The following is a 24168-nucleotide window of genomic DNA, read 5'->3' on the forward strand; positions in this document are numbered from 1 at the left end:
TCATCTGCTGGAAAAGGATTTCAGTGTGAAAAACTGTAAGACAGCGGTTGTCGTGATTTTCTTATGACTTTTGATGGAATGAAAGGAAAACATCTAGCAGCTGCATCAGAGGCAACTACTTGTATTTTCAGCACTTCTGCTTTCCGAATCCAAGAAACCCGTTCAGCTGCCTTCTCCAGCCTGAGATATTCTGCGCGCAATTCTAGCAGTGCCACTCATCCGTTAGTCAAGCACTGATTATACCCATCACACAAAACATCTCTCCACTTACTGAAATCAGTCCTTCTGTCAGGCACATCAGTGTTCACAACCCACACTAACTGAGACAAAAAGTTGCCTTTTCCATCTATCCTCTTGTTTTCAATCGACAATTTCCCTGTGCTGGTATTGTACTGCAGAAACTATTAAAATCAAGTAAGCATGTTATGATGCTGCGGCAGAGGAGATCCTGTGGTGGTGGGAGGGGCTGTTCTATTTCTCTTAATTTTTTTCCACAGGAAAACATTTACAGCACTAAATCCACCTTGATCTTTATACGCAGGTGTATGCATGAGTACTTCCAACTTAATTTAGAAAGAATTATTTTCTAGCCCAGGACTCCTTCAAATCAATGTTCTGTTATTTTGCTGTGACAGACATATGGGACTCTTCATCTGCTGAACTTCAAACATCCACAAAGTGCTGGCAGAACTGGCACCTGTGTTTGGAAATACTAGAGGGATAAATGCTAAAGCAAATTTAATGTTTCCTATTTTACGGACCATTAAACTAAAGCTTGAACAGCTTTTAGGTAGTTGCTCTACCTTCGATGCAATAAGAGCTTGCCTTTCAAAAACGCACAAAAGCATATTTCCTCTCGATATTTGTTTTTTAGAAATGAACTAGTTCACTGAATTTCCACTACTTAAGTGTACACTGCACCCCTTCTACTTGTTTTTTTGGGTTTGTTTTTTTTTACAGAAATGAACCCAGTAAATGATAAATCTCTCCTTCTTTAGAAGGAAATCCCCAAATACTAATCAGTAAAATTACCAAGAAAAATATATAGATAAGACCAACACATACTGACACCTAGTCCTTTAGTCCTGGCTCACTTTTCCTTGCCTTAATTCATTTTAATCTCAAACATATTTAGACTATAGCCTAAAGCTATGCCTAGCTCAAAACCAGGCATACAGGGTCAAATAACCTCCATAGTCTCAATTTATTTCAAAACAGTATTAAAATTAATTTACCAATGGTTGTAAATGTAGAATTCTTTTCCTCATCTTGCCTGCGGTGGGAGTTACAAAACCTTATATCCTTAAATTGTTTGTTATTTCCTTGGATGCTCTGACATCAACATCTAAATAATTAAATCTTTCATTAAGTCAGTTGGTAATTCAAAGGAAAATAAGGATTTATACAGAAGCAAGAGTAATTTTTGTTTTAATGCCTGTGAAGCTACTAGAAAAAAAGCCAAAGAATCTGGCAATGTCTGTGCTCCCAACTACTGGATCTGGTTTAAATTTCTGATTGAGTAGTTTTCCACTGGAAAATGCTGAATTAGTGAAATCATGATGTTTGTCAGTAGTGTCGATTTAAACAAGACTTGATGAAAAAAATCTCTGAAGCTCTTCATTCTGGAATGAAAGCATGTTGCTCAGTCAAAGAAAGTGCTTCAATCTTGTTGAAAAAAAATCAAAGAATTGTTTATTGGAAAATCTAAACTCTCTCCCTTCCAATTCAGTATAGAACACAGTCTACAGTCCAACTGGCTTTTATAGCAGTTAAATTACTGATTTTGCAACACAACAGCAAAAAAAACCCACCAAAAGCAACTGAAAACAACTCCAGAAGTACATCTATTCAGCAACAGTAATGACAAGTGCTCTCAGGAAAACCATGGCATACAGCTTTTGGAAGACAGACCCCTACACAATGCCAACCCTTCAGAAAGCAAGAGAGATTACTAAACTCTTATCAGTTTCCCCCCTGCTATACTATGCCTCATATATCTCCTGAAACATTTTTTTCAGCACTGAAATACAAAACCTCATGCTTCCTGAGCTCAAGTAGATATGAAGAATAACTTTCTATTAAATTGATTCTATTAAGAAAAATACACTGGATTTGAGATTAAATGAGAAGTGAGCAATCTTTGAATCTTCAACTAAAATAGCAGCTTTGTTTTAAACTTCATGCAGAATGGTGTCACCAAAATAATCTAATTTTCTGGTGTATTATGTATTTTAATCTTGGATTTTGTTTTCCCTTAGTATTGTTTTTACTGGGTCACAGAAAATAAGTGAGCAATTTATTTTGATATTCAAAACAATTCCTGCACTTATTTGTGATAAACTGATTAATTAGACAAAGCACGACTGGCTCATGTCTCTGTTCTAGAAGGGACAGAACACTGAACACTATGAGCCAATCATCCTTCTGCAGAGAAAAAAGCCTGAGTCCATGAAGCATGCCATAATTGAAAAGAAAAATGGTTTGTGCTCTCAGTTAAAAATTCTGAAGTGAATACTCGTTTCATAGTCTCAGCTAGTGATCACCGAAATTCCTACCATTTTTGGAAACATGCCTAAGTGTAACAGCACAGAGAGACACGGTTCAATTACCCCAACATGTATGAATCCAGTAAGTTAATTAAGTTAGCTCAAACACACTCTGCTGAATACCTGTCACGTCTGCTTCTGATTACTCTTATAAAGTGAAATAGGCAAGGAAAAAGGATTTATTCTCCCTACACCCATACACAGAACTTTTTGGCAATATCAAAGAAGAGATATCCCCGACAATATTAAAAACTGTTCACAGAATCACAGAACTGCTGAGGCTGGAAAAGACCTCCGAGATCATCAAGTCCAGCCTATGACTCAACATCATCACATCGGCTGCTCTTCAGTAAATGAGGAGACAACTACACTGTAGAGATTTAATTACGGGATCCAAGAGAATCACTGTGTGGATGGTTGATGGCTTCTCTTTGAACACCAAACACATGGCTAACTTTTAGTCCTCCAGAAGCACTATGTACAGCTAAAACCAACAGAACCCTGCGCGACCCGCTTGCTTCTGTGCTTCAGCATCTGCACTGAATGCCAGCCCACTGCTCCACCGCCTCCCTCTTCTGCACACAGCGACCTGCTCTGAGCAGAGCTATGTCCCTCTGGCAGAAAATATGTTTAAATGTGATGTCTTATTTCACAAGCTAAACACCAGGGGTTGCCTAAGCGGGACTTCACTGCAGAGTGCTTTCGGGAAACACACAACACATGGACAGCGAAAGATTCATCTGAAAGCCACAAAGACTTTCTCTCTTATCAACAGGTAGAGGGGGAAAAGGCGGCCAAAGCCCCTAAGATATCCCCACACGGGAAGGTGCAGAATGGATGGAGCTGACAATACACACTAGACTGTTCCTAGACTTTCCCTTCCAGATGAAGTTTCTAGCTATGTCAGACAGACAGACCTTTCCCATGCTGGCAATCTATAAGCAGGTTGGGTACAGCAAAGCAAGCTGCCCTCAGATGGAAACAAATTTGTCTACCTATGGCCTGTCTAAAGCTGTTGATAAGGGTAAAGTGCTAGATCCTGTGGCAGAGACCAGTTTTTCCAGGAACAGAACTGAGACTTCCACAAAACACTAACACAACTTACTCAGCATCCAGCTTATCTCAAATTCACATTTTTGGTCAGTGTCTTACAAGGAATGGCAGCTTCTATCATTCTCGGAGACCACTCACCTCATTTAAGTATACACGGCGTTTATTTTATTTAATTCTGTTATAAGCCAGTAGGAGATGGACTTTCACCTGAGAAGTGTAGGCTGCCCTCAACATCCTGAAACAAAGAGCTTTTGTTCAACTAGAAAATCAACTGAAAAATCAAAGTTAGTGCTTAATCTTTGACCAGTTAAACTGAAAGAAGGAAAGAAGGAAGAGGGAAAGGCATGTTAATCCACAGGGATATCTTTTCAAAAATGCCATGTAGAAATTAAGAGTAGACATGATCAGTAGAACACCACAGACATGTTCTAAGACGCTAAAGGTGCAGGACTGTGATAAGCACACTTTAGGTTTTTCGTTCTGGAAAAAAAAAAAAAAAAAGAATTTGCTGTCTCACTGGCTTGCCATAAAGCCCACAAAGGACGGACTTAATTCCACTGGCAATAGCAGAGCATCACAAAGCTAAAGATGTTCTCTCTTCCTTCCTCCCCAGAAGACAACAGTCTTGTCACAAATTCAGAATAGCTCAAAGTGTAGGAATACTTCCTCCCCACCACCCCTTTCAGGTTCTGTTGATTTTTAACTAACAGAAGACCTTCTTTGTTTAACTTTCAGTGTTAAAATAGTAATTTTATCAACTATCATTTTCATTTACAAACTTGGCAAACCATAACCAAAGGATTCTCCTCCTCAGACTAGGGCTCTGCCACATCCACAGAGGTACTCCATCATTTTCATTGAAGCAAGACGCATCCTCTTCTTAAACCAGCTTGCAGGAGACTTGGCAACACAACATGCTCTGTATTCATGGCTTTCTAGAAGTCAGCAATGCCAGGAAATGATATAGAGGCAGGTGGCAGAGCTGATATCTAGGGATACCCAGGAGGGAGCTGACAAGGAGTAGACTCCTTTCAGTGCAACCAAAGGGAAATGAACGCTTGAAGGTGAAACTTATCGCTGGTCACTGAATCATATGCATGATAGTTACTGCTGCAGACAGAGCTGTTTCTTTAAATTTACAGATCGAGGCAGCTAGAGAAAGCAGGAATTGGTAACAGCCACAAAGAATTCACCTGTACCTCCCTTAACCACAAATAAACCACAACATGGGATAATATGGTTTGTATTCTAGGAAGCAGGTGCTAAAATATTTGTCCTCAGACAAATATGGCACCTGGCAGAAAACAGGGTACAGCTTCCACACTAAATGCAGTATTACGATTAAGCACCTTGTCTGTACAGAAACCTTTCTCCCTGTCTCGTATTCTCCCCTTCTGTTGTTAGCTATAAACCACTGCAGATAGCAAACACTTAGCAAGTAAAACAGAGGCTCTGCATGCTGGATATAATGCAAATATAAAAGTATGTATATGTATTCTTCCCTAAAAAATTAACGTTAACAAGACTTGGTGAAAGACCCAAATGTATTTATCAAGTGGCATCTACAAAAAGTATCATTGGCCCTAAGCACATGCACTGGGAACGCAACAGGACGCAAAAATCACAAAACTGTCATGAGAACTAGATTAAAGTAAGAAACTCAAACCCTGGAATTTAAATATTTTTTTTCCTGTCTGTTTCAGAGCCTTCTGGAGAACCACTTACTTTTTTTTTTTTTTAACCACTAAACAAAAGTAGATATTCTTCTGCTCTCACTTAACTCCCATTTGAGACTGAAGAGAAAAAATGTGGCAATACTCAACTGCAAGAGCTGGCAACTGTTTGCTTGGCATATCTAAAATGTAAGCTTTTGCCCCTCAATTTTCAACTTTCAGGGTGCTGACACCTTTGCAAATCTGAATTGCTGTTTCCTCCGTTTGCCTCAGCCCACACAGCCAACTTTTCCTCCAGCAGGTGGAGATACAAATACAATGAGAATGTGAGATTTAAAGAAAACCACCTGTGCTCTGCCACGCTGCAAAGAAATGTATGGAACCAAAATTGATAGTACTCAGATCTCACTGCTCTGTTGCCTCTTGCCATTATTTATAACTGTAAAAACTTTTCATACATTAGAACACTACCTAGCCTCAGTGACATCTCTTGGTGAAGCACAGCTTGAAAAAAAAAGCGGAAATCGCATCATTAGTTAGGATGTTAAATGAGAACTAACAAAATGCACTGTCAAAACAAATTTCCTGTTACTAAAAAAAGCCACCTGCATCCAGCCACAGAGCTAAAATACTGGAAAATTAAACATCAGGGTATGTAAGCTAAGCAAAGACCTCTCAAGAGTTCCTTGACCAGTAACACCACTTGTCTGCTTTTAAACAAACTCAGTAGAACTTTTGATATCTCACAGGTAATTCAGTTCCTTCAAGTTTAGGCAAAAAGAGATACTATAGGTACTCACTATAGGAAAAGCATTTGCACAAGCACCCAGGCATTAGACTTTGGAGAACCTGGGTGGGAGGGAAGCAACACGGACTGGGAAATGATTCAATGTGTGCTCCTGTCTTAAAGGCCTGACACTGATCTGCTACTGCCAGACTTTCTGGTTTTAATGTTTTGATACTCTTGCCCTTCTTTCTTAGTGTTAAAGGTACATTACAGGCAATTTATAGGAGGGGACAATGACCCAGAGGTTGTCTGCCTTGCTAGCTGTAACAAGGCATGTGTCCTCCTACAAGACCATGCCTGCAGTTCACTCCTTTGTGCTATCTGCATGCAAGTGATGCTTAAGAAACGCATCACTAAAATCACATCCTCTGGACTGAAGCACAGATTGCAATCCCAGGGTTTATGATGCATGTGGATTTCAGTGGCTTGTGCACTGACTCACCATCAAGAAATGGCCTAAGCTCTTACCGGGCTATCTAGATAATGAAAGAAGAAAGATACAAAACTGATTCCACGGCCAAAAGATGACTCACAGATCATCTGTGGTACTTAGTCATTCTGAATTAGGGGACGAGGATTTGGCCCCAAAGGATGTTTCAAGTTCCTGAATGTACTGGATGATGACAGATAAACCAAACACCCTGCATCCTGTTTTATTTATCTCCGCTGCAGTCTAACTATCTTGTAGATCTGGCAGGTCTTCCAAAGTTTCACAGAGTTCTATGTTTTGTTTCAGATATTACTCCATGAAAGTATTATTTAAATACCAGAGCAAGGGAAGGTATAGTCCTCTTTTAAAAGAAATACGGCAAAGCAGAGGACAACACAGGGCATCTCTCAGCAGGCAGTGGGAGGCTACTAGGTCACTAAATACTGAAACTTTTGACAGCATTGTAAATGTATATGGCATGGCAGTAGATAAGAGAAAAAATGTGGCTGTCTTCCCAGTGACCTTACGAACTGACAGATGGGATAGCAGTTCATGGTTTCATACTTTGCTTTTCCTAACGTGGATGTTGAGGGGGGAGGGGAGAGCTTCTCAGATGAATCTGAAGACATGTGAAGGACAACACTCTGAATGCCATTCAGTGTACAAAATGCACAACCAGTCATCCCCCAAATACCGAATTCCTCAAAGGTCTCCCTGTACTTCTTAATCTCCTACACATGGGAATTCCACATTTTGCTGCGATTCTCTGGTCAGAATTCTTTAGTCAGCATCTTGTCCAGGTTACTCTGCAGAGCACCATCACCCATCAACACTGTCGGGTGCTCACTCGCCAGCTGTTTGAGCCAGGCACCGTAAAGAAGCTGGTGCAGAAGCTGCGATGTTCAGAAGACTCAACCTTCTCCTCAGACTTTGCCAAGCTGGTCTCTGTCCATTTCACATCTGCTGCAGGGAGATGGCAGCAAGTCTTCCCTAGCTCCAGCTAGCTCTCAGGCTAGTGACGTTAAAGAAATGAGGGTGCTCAGATCATGGTGCTAGAGGCTACGTAAGTATGTAAAAAGTGAAGAAATATGAGAGAAGCACTTGCTAGAGACGGCACACTAACAGTACATTAAAAATTCAACTATCTTCTATGCTGTTAAGAAGTAGCGCTTTTTTTCTGGGGAAGGCCAGAGGAAATTTGCTAGTTTACTATTGGGAACACAAATGCATTTTCAAAGAAAACTAGGCACCAATCCCAGAGGCCATTCCCCATTCTGCATCCTTACCCTTAGACATCTGCCTAATCTAGCAGTCAGCCTGGGCTGATAGCCAGTGCTCTTCCATTACAAGCTAAGCAATCTCATCAACAGCTGGGTAACCAAGTGTAGCAAGTGCAGGACTAAGAAAAAGACAGGGCCTGTTAGAATAAGATTTCTGGAATGAAACAATACACTGATGATGGCTCTTAATTCAAAGACTCGATACCCATTTAGGTCTGATTGTCAGAACGTGCTGCAAATGTCCAGTCGAATTTTATCACTTACTTCTTCCCTGATACTGTTTTTAACCAACACTGCGTAAGAGGCTTTGTTCACTGCTTTACCTTAATTTTGAAAACTTTAATTGAGTTTGGCACTTGCATGAAGTCTTAAGCTGACAGCTTGATTGCTGCCACCACCCCTTATTTTCTCTACAGACACGAGCAGAATCTGTCTGCAGCCCATGATGCAGTTCTCCACATTGCCTCTCAGTTCAATTACCCGTGGAGAGGATCTTAGAAAGTAGAGTCTAAACACAGGTTTTGAAGCCAAGAGCTGAAGGAAGCATAAAGACCATTTCCTACAGGGGTTTTTACCACACTGTCTTTGGGACGTTTCTGCATTTTTGGCACAGAGACACTGAAGTTGGGTTAGTATATGGTAACCCAGCACTATAAATGCCAGGACATGGAGCAGACACAAAGCTGCACTAGCTCCAGTATTCGAAGCCTTAACCAGGAACTTAAAAATGCACTTTTTGATTGCAGTCTACAATCAAAGGTAAACTAGGAATTTATCTTTTTAGCTTACAAGTCAAGGTAAACTTTTAAGCATGCAAAGCAGTCCAGCTCTATGGCTGCTTGACAACAAAAACGTAAACTCTGCCCTGAAATCCTGCTGCTGGGCTGCAGGAATGAAGTTTCTGTTCACAAGTTTCTTCTGTTATTCTCTGAACTGCACTAACTCTGGCCCTGTTTTCAAAACACAGGCAGTGCTTGCAGAAATACGAGATGCTCGAGCCTGCAGGATGCAGGCTTCCAGAAGAGTCTGCTGTTTACAAGTTGCATCTGGAGTGGAAATCCTCTTGTTTAAGTAGAAGGAAGGGAAAGTCCTGGAGTCTTGCTGAGGAGAGATCTCCACAACTGCAAGAAGCACTTATGTATCAAAGGCAATCTCTTTAAGAGGACACGGATTGGACTGGGAAACCAGGGACGTCCAAGTCAGCAACACTCTTCTTGGTTAATGATGAAAAGCCTAAACGTCTAGGAGGTAGAACTCCCGATCTCTAACCCTCCACCCCAACCCCCACCACCAAACCCTCCAGGCAGGCTGCCAAGTCTTTAAACCCCACTACTAGGAAGCTGGGAAGTCAAGCCAATAAGAAACTAGACGTTTTTTCCATAAAATATTTTGCTAAAACTAGGACACTTCTGCAATTTTGCAGAGGTTGCTGAATCAGCACACTCACATGAAACATCCTTGCAGGGGAAATTTCTCCCCTGACCATTAGTACACTTAGCAAATCCTAGACACTCAGCCGAGGAGACATGGGAGATTTCTCTCAATATAACATACTTTTAAAAGGCAAACTAAAATCAAGAAATGTAAACCGCTTGAGATTAACACTGCTCTAAAAAATGAGTTCATACCATCTCAGCTCCCAAATTAGACTGTTGCTTTAAGCACCACAGCTAAACTCATTACACATTCTTACCAGCAATATGCTATTAATATCAGACGTGAACAGATACATCTTGCCTTGCACAACAGACAATGTATTTTTTTCCCCATTTTAAAATATTAATTCCTTTGTAAGATGGAAAATTTTAAGAGTTTGAAAGCATACATAAAGTATCATGAAACAGGCAATATAACTAATCAGGAACAGCAAAAACGGAAACAAGATTAAGATATTGCAATTTAATTTCCTAGAAAACAATGTGCCACCAGCTGTGTAAACTTTCTTATAGCTAAAACAAATATTCCCAAAACAAGCAGGCACCTGATTTACACTGTTTCCTCAGCAGTCAAGCCTTCCAAGGAAGCTCTGGAGTTCTCCCTTAGACTGCACAAAGGCTTTAGAAATAGCCATGCAACACACCGATCTGATTAGCAGGATTCTGAGAGATCCTTAATTTTTACGTTGAACTCATTAACTCTGAGCTCCTGCTGGCACATCTAGTACTCCCGCCACATATACTACATGCTCCCTGAATGCAACAAATAAACAGCACAGCAGGCACTGTCCTTCGGACATACCAGACAAGACACATGCAGGCTCCAGCAGCTGGACTCTGGTTTTGTCTCCTGAAGAGAGAGGCGAGGGCCTACCTGCCGATTCCAGTAACCGTGCATTCTGTAGAGTTTCCTCTTCTGAAAACTATGAAGTGCCCTTGTTCGGGCAGATGTGCTCACATGAGCCACCGAGAGAGATCTCAGTCTCGTCCTGTCTCTTCTTCTTTTCTTGATGTGCTGATGATCAAGCAACCAACTGCTCGAAGAGGATACCTCCCTGTTGTCTGAAGCTCTGCAATTGCATGATTTACAGGGAGAGGAAATACGAAAAGTTAAATACGCTCCACATGCACAGGACAAGATTTCATACACTGATTAGCATTAACTGTCTCATTCTAAGAGAATTTTATAAACACTAGAATATTTTAGTACACTGTTTCACAAAACCATGTATGTGCTTTGTTTGCTTGTTGATTGACTCTATGTTAGGTCACAAAAGGAAGTTTATCTTTCCTGTTCACCTTTCTGCTCACATAAACTAACGTCAACATGAAGTTAAGCCCTTATTGGTTTTGGGTTTTTCCAAATTCAAAACCTCTCCTTTCAACATTTCTAACACCCATGAGTTTCACATTACAATTCCATTCCATTCCATTCCCACTAAAGTCAGCAGTCATGCTAACATAAAGGAGACACAGAGTACTGCCCTAATACATTTCTAGTTTTGCTCTAGAACTGAAACTTAAGTAGTTTTACAGATCAGTATCCATTCAGCATTCTGGTTCCAACTCACCAGTAAGCACCTGTATCACAATAAGGAACTCTACACACTTAGTTTAACCAACACAAGGCTACTGAACCTCACTTCCAGGGATGTGCCAACAGAGCTCTGCAAGTGAGCCCAAGCCCAGCCTGGGGGAAACTGCTCTCAAGGAGGAGGAGGAGGGAAAGCCTAGCTTGTTTGTCGATTTTAAGACCCAGATGCTGTTTAGATCCAGATGATTTGGAAAAATGTAAGCTCAGCTCCAGTCACAGCGTGACAGGGTCTACAGGAACACAAGGGAAGATCTGTTTTAACATTAAATCTCACTCTTACCCGCATTTCCCAAAGTCTATCCGTTTCAAATCTCCCTCGGTGTTACAGCATCATCCCTCCACAACCCCACCTACACGCGCACTTGCTGTACTCACATCCTTAGTGATACTGTATGCAAGCACCAAAGCTACGCAACAGCGCGGCCCCAAGAGCAGCAGAAAACCCCATACATGTATGTGTAACAACCCTGGATCACTTGCCAATCTACAGCCTGTCTGCTGACCATAACAGGGAACACTGCAAGGTAAGAATTGAAAACACCCTCCCATCTGGGTGGGAATGACTCAATGGGAAGAATGCACTTCGATTTTAGAGGTATCCTGATTTTATTTTGTTGCTGTAGCAACATCTGCCTGCAAAGCTCAAGGCTTGCTGCAAAAAGCATTCAAGCGTGCGTTTATTTTTACAATACTGAAGACCTTGACTGCAACTCTAAACTGTCTGAGAAGTGCAAGTATACAATATATTTTGCCCTTCATTCATAACAGGTCATCTATCCGCATAAATGATTATTTTCTCTGATGAACTTTATCTGGCAAGTCACAGCTTTATTAGTAAAGTTTTAACACACAATAAAACATGAAAATGAATTTATTCCAAGGTCATTTATCAATCCTTTTTGACAAGAAGTATTCTTCTAACAGTACATTTTTATTAAATAAAAGCGCTTGTTATGAAAGTGTGATTAAACACCATAGCATGTTGTGCTGGTGTGGTAACAAGGCTCTACGGGCTTGAATTTGAGCCGTCCTTCTGGCACTTCAGAGCAATCTCAGTAAGCAATACAGACACAATGGAAAAAAAAGTGCTAATTAAAAGAAGAATGGTAAAAAGTATTTAAAGGAACATACTTGTAAGTGCCAAGAAAAAGCCCCAAATACTGAAGCATGACATTCTTCAAGATAGCGTCATGTTTTTAAGGCTTTGGAAAGACATACAATGTTTAAAGTCCATGCAAAATATTTCTTAAAATACTTTCTCTGAATTCTCCAAAACATTTTCTCTGCAGTTTTCCAACTCCTAGACTTCCACATACCTTCCTCTTACATGAAAAACAACTTGGACAGGTAAATTAGAACAAAAATCTCAGTCTGGCTCCTCAACTTCTGTGATTCCTGCCTTTGTTCTGGTGGTCTGCCCAGCTAATCTCTCTTCAGTCTCTGCCAGCTGCTTTATTTACTCTCCCGTGCCTTGCAGTAATGCACAGCTCCATTTTCAGATGAATCACAGATCTCAGCTCCGTGGTGGCTTGGGGCTCTCGTACACAGTGGGACAGTTTTCCTGCCGCTTGTCTAAATAGGCATCCCAGGCAAGGTTTGAGCTACCCATTTATTCTGATCTTAGTCTGGGTGATTTTCAAAATGTGATTCTACAGAGGAGTGAAATGAGCCATTGCCAGGTATAAAAGTCATAAATTTGCTGATACACTCCTTTCAAAGCTCACAGCTTGGCCTTTCCTGTTCTGTTGCCTGGCTAAAGAGCAGAGATCTTACTCACAGATACACACATGCACAGCAAGCCATCAGACAGGTAGCGTTTGTACTGAAGTGATTAGATGTTTTCATTCCTCTCCCCTCATAAGAAAGTGGTTATCACCAGCTTAGGGAACTGCTTCTATGAATATTTACCTTCAGACAATGTGTCTGGCTAATCTTGGCATCTAGATTCAATTGAGCAAATAAAAGCAACATAGGAAAAGGAAGCCACCAATGAAATCAGATGTTTACAAATGGCAATTCAAGGTTACCCACATTTAATCAACCAGGAACTGTCCATGCACCACCAGTTCCACTGGGAATAGCCCAAGTAACCAACCATACTGCAACCCCATGATTATCAACTTCAAAGCATCTCATGCTTAGACCTACTTTAAACATGGACTACTCTCCCTTTCACATCAAGAGCCTGCAACTCATTTCAAGAATCTACTTAAGTGAAAATCACTACAATCTTCTCTTCCACTTCAGAAACAAACAAAAAAAAATCTTTACATTTCATTTTGATTTCTACTTTCTCAAGTACTTAATACAGTCAAACTCTAGAAAGAGAGAAGCGGCCAAGAAATGTACTGCAGTATGTAACCGTCTCAATTAACTGCACACAAAACTACTACAACAACAAAATACCACAAAGAACTGAAACACGCTCAAAAAGCCTCAGAAGTAGGCTGTGAATTTTCCAGCAGGATTCTCACAGTAACCACTCTATATTGTGCTTAATTACCATTTGTAATGATCAGTATTTATTTGTGGATTTCAAAACACTTCCACAAGACAATTAACTATTTAATTGATTTTTAAGATAACATCTAGAAAGCTCTCGAATCTCTCAGATTCTCTTCCAGCACCTAATTCACCAACTCCAGTTTAGACCTACAGCGCTGAGGAACTCTTCAAACTCCTTCCATTCTTCTTTGTGCTTTTCGCACAATCACAGACTGTTAGGGGTTGGAAGGGATCTCAAACGATCATCCAGTCCAAGCCCCCTGTCAAAGCAGGACCACCTAGAGCAGGTCACACAGGAACACTTTTATACGTCGTGAGTAGAAAACAACTAGCTTTAGGGAGAACAGTCCATGAGCAAAGAACTACATTGCTCCTAAAATGAAAAGACAACTGATTTTGGACAGTGCCCAATAAATCACAACAAAAGTGGATTGAAGTCATTAGAGTCCTCCATAATGAATTCAACTTCAAATACTCCTAAAAACATTTTTAAAAGCAAGAATCTTTCCTCATCTGTTCTGTGAAAAAGTGATAGATTCAAGACACGGCCTTCTAGCAGCCTAAGCTGACTCTCCACTTCCCTCCTCTATTGGCAACTCCTATTTCAGAGCTATTTTTATTCCACAACTCAGAGGAATCTTCTGATTTTCCCCTACATTACCTGTAAACAACTGATATGTCAGGAGCATGAATGCTACGTGACAGGACCTCTTCATCCTCAAATTTAGGGCACGGTCACACAATCGCCTTGGAACAGACGGCAGTTAAAGAAGCTGCCCATCCAAGCTGCTCATTATAATCTCTTTGTGGGAGGCCTACAGCTTCTGCGGCAAAGTTGCCGAAACAGACGGCGTGGCCAGCTCATCTTGGAGCCAGGAGCCAAGGAATTATGCTCTGCTGCAGACACTGCTATAAACCCCCCAGCTCCAGCGCGGAACACTTTCTTCATCTACCCAATCTTAAGTAGGACCCATGAATAACCCCTCCATCCTCAAAAACCACATACCCAGTACCTCAGAAGAAATATCCTACATATTTATTCTTTTGCCAGACAGGACTGTAGTGATTTACTTTAAATCTGTTTCGAGACTAATACTGATTACAGCCTGTACTGTATTTTAAAATCTTGGAATAAAAGCTGGAACTACTAAGTACGGAGTAGTACTGAGAAATATTGTTCTATAATATTTATTTCAAGTTGTACAGCCATGCTGGAAGGTATACCCATCCAGAACAAAAGACAACAAGTTGAAAAATATTATCCCCAAATTCCTGAAAAAGTAGTTGGCAAAGATAAATTTGACCTTGCATTTAAGATTGATGTGCTTAAAATTAATGAAACTGCCACTCGAAACATCATGCTGAGGAACAGGTGACATTGCCCATATATCAATCTAGCGAAGTCTAGTTCACCACTTTTTCAGAAATAAAGTCGCACTCATGATGACAGAATGCATTAAATCTAAAATAATGAAGGGTAGCTTGTTACTTACTGTACTCTTTCACTACTTTGCAGGTATATTCACCTTCCCAGTACTTAAATGCACTTACAGTGACTGCATATTTTAATGTCTTTATCAACAAAACAAAATCCTACCACTTTGAACCTTACAAGCAAGACTTGACTTCTCTTGAAGCTTGCAGAAAGCAGATCTCTTTTCTTGATTAACTACTGTCATCAGTTCCATCTCCATAACTTTACCATAAGCCATTCTCAAAAAAAATTGCTCCGACACAGTCACTAACCTGAGGGAGATTCCATTGACCAGCTGTCTGTGCCTACAGGTCTTGGATGAACGAGATGAGGAAGCTGGGGACAGACTGAGTGGAGCAATTAGGCTGCTGATGATTTCACTCAGTTGCGCACTCTGAAAAAAAGAATAAAAATAAAAGGTAGTCAGACTTTTATCCAGACTCAACAGCTCAAATGTCCTGGGGTTTTGTTGTTTTCCTACTTAGGATTCCAGTTGCACACATCATGGAATAATCATATTTAGTTTCTTCTTGTGAATAATCAAGTGTGGCATGTTTTTTCTTTCACAATTATTGCGTACAGTTATACAAGAAACACCAACACAATCCAACAGAAAACTAACACAACCTTGAAAACCCTCCAAGGTCATTGTTTATACGTTTGAGTTAGTACCTAAAACACATTAGTGATCTTAGTAATTTATTCGAAGGTTTTTAAAAAGGCAAAAGAAACCAGGACACTTTACAGCTGATGTTACAACAGCTGCAGCCCAGAGCTGCTGACTGGCCATTCAACAAAAAAAAAAACAAAACCATCTGCTGTCTACTCATTGCACATTTTGTTCACTCCAAGTATTTTTCTTGTTAAAAGAATCCTCTTCATTGCTCTGTGCCGTTTGACAAAGGTGTTTTTATAAAAGGAAGCGTAACTACAGGAGGACTATTTTAACTACAGATGGAATGGCTAAAATCTTGTGGTATCCTCAAAAATAGCTACAAGAAGCTCCCACCCCACCAAAACCCGGACTTTCAGAACTGCCCCAAAACAAATGCAGCTAATTTGCTAAGACTAAGAATTACTCCTTGTAAAGCAATGAATTGTGGACTGACTCCAGATAACATTTCACAATGATTTTTTTGTTTTAAATGTCAAACCTGAAAGGCTATTCTAACAATAAACATAGCTTTCTTAGAGGAAACTGTGTGTGCCACACTAAACAGAAATTAAATGTATCTGAAATGGCATACTTTTTTGAAACTTTTACATTATTTTGTAGGGTTTTTGTTCAGAACTAAGACTGTTTAAAACAAGAATTGCTAAAGGTTAAGGGTTTTTTACATTTTCAGGCACTACTATTTATGCAGAAAGAGGCAGAAGAACTATTTTCCATTTTATTACAACTCATGTCTTTGCTCCTAAATGATGCAGTCGAGCAAAAATTTCGTGTCAGAATAAAATATTCAGGGATGGATATTAAAACACAGAAATAGCAAGTCAATACAAAAGGTCTGGACAAAACAAACAGGATGTCAGTAAAGTATTTAGCAGATTGATTTAAAAATCTCAACAGAATTCAATCTGTAAGGAGAAAAGTCTCTACTGAATATAAAAGCACCAAAACAATGGCAGATTTCCAAAACACAAGGAAAAACATGTATGTTTTTAAAATGTTGCATAGCCACAAAAAAAGGCTTGAAAACAGTATTAATAAAAATTGCCAAGGTCGATCACTTTGTATTCTTTATGACTTTTTTTTTGTTCACAAGTAACATTATTTATTTTTAACCAAGAAATACTTGAACATAGGAGTGTACTTCACTCCTACAGCACCACTACTCCTGACACTGAACAAGAAACTGAAACTTTCAGAGGTAAAGGTTGAGCTACAGAACTGATAGTCAAAAAGCAAATCAAACCTCAAAGCTTTTTGTAGGGCAAAAGGAAGAAATTTGACGTAATCTGTGAGATGCGTTAAATGAAGAACATCTTCACTTCCAAGGCATTTCTCAAATCATTAAAGTTCTTGGACCTCTGTAGCTACTTAGGGACCAGGGAACACACTACCACTACTTTAATTGACAAACGTCTTACTGAAAAGCACATTTAGATCTTCAAGTAATCACTTAAAGAGGGGACATTCACCACATTCTAAAGATGCTCTTTGGTTTACCTTGTACAACTGCCAACACCGCGCATGTAAATTTCCTGTTTCATTGCTTCCTCGTGCCTGTCTGCTGTGGATAAGATCTATCAAACAGGGGGAGTGTTTTAAGAACAGGAAAGTATGACTATCAAATATGAAAAATTGGCACAGAGATTCAGGAATAGGGATTAGAACCTAAAGCTATTTTCGCTCCATTTAAAAAACATGTATATGACCAAGAATTTATGTCCAGCAGCGGAGCAACATATAAAGGCACCAGACTGGCTCTGTCAGGTTTGCTTTACGCTAACCACATAAATTTATTCCGAAAACAAATTTCCTGTATCTCCTTCAGCAATGTGATCCTATCACATTCTTTCTGTACTTTCTAGCAAAAGAAAACCCTGCTGGAGTCCATATCGTTATTTCCTGGAATTAACCTTGGAAAGGACTGTTTTGAACACCACGAACCGAAACCCCACTCAACAGCTATGCCTACGCTGTGCCTGTTAAGTACCTGGAATTCCTCAGCTCCAAACTGGAGTCCTGTGATGCTTGAAAAGGCAGACCCACAATTATATTCTGTAGGGGGGTTGTTGTTTGGGGGGTTTTTTTGTTGTTTCAAGTGCAACATACCTCCACCTTCAGCTGTGCTCTTTCATCTCATGTAAGAAATTCCTGACACAACCTGTGGCAACTCTACATTGAACCTCACTACGGAGGCAGGTCTGCAGATAGCTCTGAGCTGTTATGTGGCCGCTTTGCTTGAAACAAAGCGGTAACATGGACACGTCAGAAATAAAAGGTTAATTTTTAAACCTGGCATACAATGTCGTTATTCAAGCCCTTCAATTCACCAGCACCCACTCTTGGGACTGCAAAATATCTTCCTTTCTGGAAGTCATCACCATGGAACCTGCCCTATTTCTCAGGTAAATCATTTGGCCCCATCGACCGTTCAATTCTTATTTTACTTTACCTGTTTTTCTATGTTTCGTAAAAGCAGGGTAGGACTGCTGGGTGACATTTCAAAGTCATGCTCCGGCAAAGAATCCTGTCTCTCAATGGCAGCTTGCGAATTCCCTGTGGCGTTTAATAAAGCTTCTTGGTCTGTCAATTGTATTTGCTTCTTCAAAATGTCTTTTGGAAATGGGAATTCTTCTAAGATCACCATCCCCTAGACAACAGCAATTGAACACAGTTGGTTGACAACAGATTAACCCTCCTAAATCATTTTTAAGGGGCAGTCGAACCTGACACCTCCCCCTTATATCCTCCCAGCAACTCTCTGAGGCACTCAAACTAGATTTTAAATACACTTAATAGCTAAAATATAGAAACAGTCGGTATTTTCATTAATGGAAAGTTGCATCATTTATGCTACTCCTTAACAACAGCAATTACTCTAGTGTTATACCACTGCTCAAACATCTGTGCCAAAATTCAGATCAGAAATTCATACTTATTACAGCAACTATATGATCATTTGACCACTGATTTAAGAGGTTTTTCTGTTAGAAACAGCTACCCTTCGATATGAAGTTGGTTACAGCCTCTGCAGGCAATGCATTTTGTGGAGGCATTTTAGTCCTCTGTTTTTCTTATTTCTATCCATGTTCTAGGCAAAACATGAAGGTTGTTAATTTTTATGCAGCTGAGATGTATACAGTCCAAAACAAAAGCGTTTTTTACAATTTAGTAACTAATTTTAAGGTGAGCATTTTTACAGTTTCATATTTGCAGAAGTAACTGTCCTAAATATTCTAGCAATTGCTTTTCAAGACAAGCTGCACAATTATGGTATCAGACGTGGCCTACTGTCTAGAATGCCACCTAATAAGATAAATATAACTTCATATGGTAGGGAAATAACAGGGTTTCATAAATGGAGCTAGGAAAAGAATATTCCCATTGTGTTTTCAATATGACATATTAGAAAAATAAAAGTGTCAAATATAATCCTAGGTAATAGCTTGTTTTGTTTTAACAACTTAAAACGTTAAACAAAATAATAAGCAAACATACCTTTCTAACAGTCAAAACCAGTTCCTCAAATAGTCCCTTAATTTGTCATTATCTTGAGCAAATAAAATTTAATACTCAGAAAAAGCTAACAAACCTCTGCAGGCTTTTTCCAAGAGAAAAGCAAAGAACCTACTTGCTTTTAAGTCCTGACTGTTACTCAAATATCAAGCAGATATTGAAAGAATGGGACCATTCAATTACACTGCCTCAAATTTTTCTTTCTAGTGAGAATATTCCACTAAAACCAGGGAAGATTGCCATCATGTGAACACAAGGAACCCCTGTACTATTTCTTCAAGCAAGACAGACTCCACTTAGTTCATGGCTGTGGAAAATTAAGGGTCCTGTAGTTTTACTCACACCTTGACTCTACTTGCCCTAAAACATGAAAGTGAGTCTCAGAGAGACTTCAAAGGGGAAACTAGGAGAAAACATGAAATTGTCCTGTTTTCACTGTGTCTCTAACTTATTCCTGTGTTTTAGTTATAAATTCAAAGCTGAGAATAATGATATTCTCTAAAAACAAATGTAGGTCCTCAAAGACTTGCTTTAGTGCCCAAAAAGGACACAGAGATTCTGAATTTCCATTAAGTCAACACTAGATTTTCCACATTTCGTGTCAGATTGTAGTTCATTATCTGTGTTTTTCCATTTACAGCAGATGGAAATGAATCCAGGCAGTTTCATACTACAATCTGTAGACCAACAGCAGTTACAAAGTAGGCTGTACGTTCAAGGAAATTCAAGTATAGATCTAACTTTTACGTGCCACAGGAGGAGGACAAGCTAGCTTAACAGCTTTAGACTCTCTTAGAATCTTTAGATCTTTTTAGTAAAAGAATCATGGGTCATGACTACAGAGAGAGTAACAAAAACAACTCACAAAAGTCTGAAACACAAATTCTGAAGTCAGAGGAATAGGAAGACGCACAGGAAAGGTCATGCAAAGAAGGGGACACAACCCTGCTTCCACTGCTATTTTATTTTTTTTAGTTGCAGAATCCTGTTGATCAACTACAGAAAGAGGAGAGCAAAGCAAGGAGAAAATTGTCACACTGCATGACAAGGGAGAGGTGGAACACGCACAGAAGAAAAGAGGAAGAAAGAAGAATAGTACTGACTGTATAGAAATTACACATTAAATGGGTGACAATCAATAGGTTTTGGCAATGAACTCTCTCCTCCTCCCTGCAAATGGAATTGTTTGGGCTTCAAATATACTTTTTTTAAAAAAAGTAAAATGGAAGGACTCTCAAAGATTTAGAGCTGCTACTTCTGTGTGCAGAGATAGAGAAGACACAATTCAGTACGCCAGGAAACTGTCCACGTTAACCATCTCCCTTCCTAGTGCGTTATGGTGTTAGAGGAGTGGCATTTTGCTTGCAATTATTGCTCACTGGCTATGAATCACATTTTTTTCCACTCAGAACAGATTAAAACCACTCTGAAACAGCATACAAATTCTAATGATATTGTGTAACTACTTTGCAGGCACTACACGAAAACAAAGAGCTCTTCTATCAGCCCACTTGTCCTTCCATAGCTGCTGCACTGGTGTACTACAAACATGTACACAAAAGAAATCACAGCTGAAGAAAATATGTGTCTACCTTCACTATGAGACACAATGTCGAATACTAAATACAGCTGGTAAAAAGGGCATGAAGTTTGCAAAAAAGGAATGTCACTGAAGATCTCCACCAGGAGGACGACTAGGCTCCAAGCCAACATACCTCCTAATGCGAAGAAAATGCATGACTAAAAGAATGTTCTTTCATTTTTCTGTTGTTTATTTCTCTGTCTTCTGCAACTCATGAGACCTATGGCACCTCTTATTTATGTACCTCTTATCTATGACAACACTAAAATACGGGCAGCATTCTCACCCTTCACCAAAAATGCAGGATCTCCTTTCACTTCTGTGGGCACAGAGGTAGGACAGATACTCCAACAAAGCTCTTCAATTATTTTTGAAGAAAAAACTGACTGGGGAAAAGCTGTGAGCAGGTGAGCCAAAGCTGGACATGAAAAGAAGTGCTCTGAGGGTGAAAGGAAAAGAGAGAATATATTCTCTTTATGTGATCAGAGAGGAATGCTCTCTGGGGTGTTTTCCCCCTCCTTTTAAACTCCCTCCAAGTCTCATGTTCAGCCACATAAAGTCAAAAGCATCCTTTGGCTCCCTTCCACCTGTGCCTACCTCACCTCAGCACAGAACACACAACCTTCGCAAGGCTCATCAATGGAGAGTCAAAGAACCCTCCTCTAAAACCCCTCACTTTCACACCACCAGAATTATCACAGGTTTTGGCTTCTTGCACATGAGAATGACCCGGGGAACCCATTAAATTGATAGATTATTAATGTTTCAGGAATGCGACTTTCCCTCTGTCTAGCCAGTTCAATTTACAAAAACTAGCACATGAGTTACACACGTTGGAATTTTAGTAATAATTAATCCTCGACCTGTTCAAAGAGCTGTACAAACATTAACTAGCTAATCCTCAGAATAAACATGCACTGTAAATAACAAAAAAATCCCCACCCTGAAAACCCACCACACAAAAATGAATAACTGACAACCCTCACCTGAAAACCAAATCTTTCCTCTTCTACAGAGGGAAAAAGTAACGTGACAAATGCTGGGCCCCTAAAAGTCGCTAACAAAGTCACTATCACAGATAAGAAGGTAAGAGTTCCCAACTCCAAGTCCTGTACTGATGTCTCTATAGTACAATGATTTTTAGTTCCTGATGTCTTTCTCATTGACCTTTACATGCAATAGCCCATGTGGACACAAGAACTCTAGGGTGAAAACAAATAGCAACAACAACAAGAAATCCAATACATAAATATTATAATAAACACTGTCAAAAGATTATTTGAAAGGCCCATTTATGAGCTTATGGACAATACCTTGGTGGCACGTATCTGCCTGTGAAGGTCAGTTAGTTGTTGGATTTTGTATTCTAGTTCTGAAATCTGGGCTTGAAGCCACGTCCAACGGCTGCCAATTCTAGCTCTGTCTGCAAGCCACTTCCATTCAGAAGTATAGCTGCTGTGAAGACAAAATGCTGGTTAGTCCAAAAATAAAGATAACCACATTTGCACAAGAACATTTTTGACAGCTGCTCTGCCTCATGTTGCAAGCATCTCAGTTGCTTTCAGAAGATATCTGACTATACCCATCCAGTTTCACATCAGCTTATTGCTGTAACTACAGAACTTGCCCAAACTACTGTGATCAACGTTCACTGGCTATTCTCTGGCTAAGCTGATTTTCTGTTCTGAATTAGAGAACCCAGAGCTAGATAAACTAACAAATTACATCCATTAATGCAGATTACAGTTTTGTAAAGAATTCCAGTAACTATACCAGGAAGAATCCAAATTCTTATACCACACTTCCTCCCACAAGCTTCCATGCGCATAGTTTGGTAACAACTGGAATTTAAAAAAAACACCTTCCAGTGATGACTAGCTATCTATCAAGTTATTGCCCCAAAAAAGAACTAAGTAGTAGAGATTTCTTTTGTTCAAGCTGTTTCGTAACTATAGCTGTGTCACTACAGTATAGTTATGTCACTCTTGCTGCTGTTTACAAAGAGGTGTATTTTGTAACACAAAAGCTATACCTCCCAGTACTTGACATTGCGATTAGCTTAACTTCATTATGCTAAAATCACCACCCGTACCAGCAAACTTTACTCAACCTACATATGAAGTAAATGAATCACATAATGGTACCGCTCAATAAATAATCTTAATATCCAGTAAGTTTAAGCAACAGTGACAACAAAATGCAATATTTTAGTATGCAACGTCCACTAGTATTCTACCATTAACTGAGTTTATTTATTTAAAGAAAATTACTTTGTTTTTTTCCCATTAATGTTGTCAAGTAGTTTGCCACAACTAACTTAAAAGAGCTGTAAAATCAAAATCAAACTTCTGGAAGAGAAGTGCTTTTACTCAAGTTATTGGGATAACAACTGGATAACAAGTTATTGGGATAAATCCTGGATGACACTATATGTAAATTTAGCCCAGGCAGAATACATGATCCTCTTCCCCAGGCAATGAAGAATACTGAAGTATCATAAAAGATACAAGGAAAAGCAGATGCCAGTGAACTGGCATAGGAACATCACACAAGTGCAATTGTTTCATGGAGAATTTTGTGCCAAACACCTCAACAATAAAAGAAAGGTAACACATCACCCTGCAGAAGATAATAGACGTTCTCTAGCATAAGTAGAGAATCACCAAATTTGAGAATCCTAATATTTTCTGGACAAAGATTATAAAACATAACTCAAAATCTCAGAACTTTTGCTCTACTTTAACTATCATAAATAATAATAGACACAGTCTCCAGTAGGTTACCTCTAAAATACATAATTTCCCCCTTTTCAACATAAATTATCTACTCGCATAATTTACAACCAGCTTAAACTCTTCTGCACAGAAAAATGAACCTCTAAAGTCAGACAGATTGAAATGTTCTATTTAAATCCAGATTTATATGCAAGGAAATAAAGTAGATTACCATCAAAAAGAAAACTCAAAGGACTATATAAATCTATACCATAATAAATTGTTCACATTTTTTATACTACATTAGTAGTATTGTCCTAGGAGAAAAGGCATATGAAGTTATCTCATGAATATCCATTTTTTGACAACCCCACCTTATTTCTCTTTGTTTTCCCATTATCACCAGTAGCTAGTCAATAGTCCTGGTTCCTTATGCTTTAAGTAGGTCTTCTTGCCAAGAACTTCTCTGGGATTGACAGCTTTTTTTATGTTTGTGCTTCTGGAAGTCATAAAATGCAGTTTGCGGGAAAGAGAGGGATCCAAATTCCTAGCTGGCTGAAGTCAGAGTTGAATTAAATAATATGTTCACACAAGTGGGGTGGCTGGAATAGTTAGGATTTGTCTCAGGACCCTGGGATGGCAAAAACCTAGTCCTAAGAAAGAGCTGCTTAAGGAGGTTGTAAAATGATTAACCAAGGGATTTGTTAACAAAATAAAGTTAAATAGGAATAAGGAGAATAACTGAGAAAAACCCAACAGTTGTGCTGAGGTGCTTATTTATATTCCTTTCTCAAAAGACACATGAAAAAAGAGACAAGAAAACCCCACTAACTGGGACGTTATAACAAGAAAGTCCCGGTGAAAAAAGCAGATCACACTGATGGAATTAACTCCCAAGCCAGACGCAG

General features: G+C 39.4%; 1 protein-coding gene across 1 annotated transcript in view; it reads right to left on the reverse strand.

Moving 5' to 3' along the window:
- The window catches only part of KANSL1L (KAT8 regulatory NSL complex subunit 1-like), a 57797-nt gene that overhangs the window by 19744 nt on the left and 13885 nt on the right, over positions 1 to 24168 (reverse strand). The window contains exons 2-5 of the mRNA XM_009864370.1: positions 21860 to 22001; positions 17901 to 18098; positions 15051 to 15172; positions 10080 to 10275 (exon numbers count right to left, since the gene is read on the reverse strand). Coding sequence (XP_009862672.1) covers positions 10080 to 10275; positions 15051 to 15172; positions 17901 to 18098; positions 21860 to 22001 — 658 coding nt within the window. The remainder of the gene's footprint in view (positions 1 to 10079; positions 10276 to 15050; positions 15173 to 17900; positions 18099 to 21859; positions 22002 to 24168) is intronic.

The sequence above is a fragment of the Apaloderma vittatum genome, unplaced genomic scaffold (assembly GCF_000703405.1).
Source record: "Apaloderma vittatum isolate BGI_N311 unplaced genomic scaffold, ASM70340v1 scaffold44660, whole genome shotgun sequence".
Lineage (NCBI taxonomy): Eukaryota > Metazoa > Chordata > Aves > Trogoniformes > Trogonidae > Apaloderma > Apaloderma vittatum.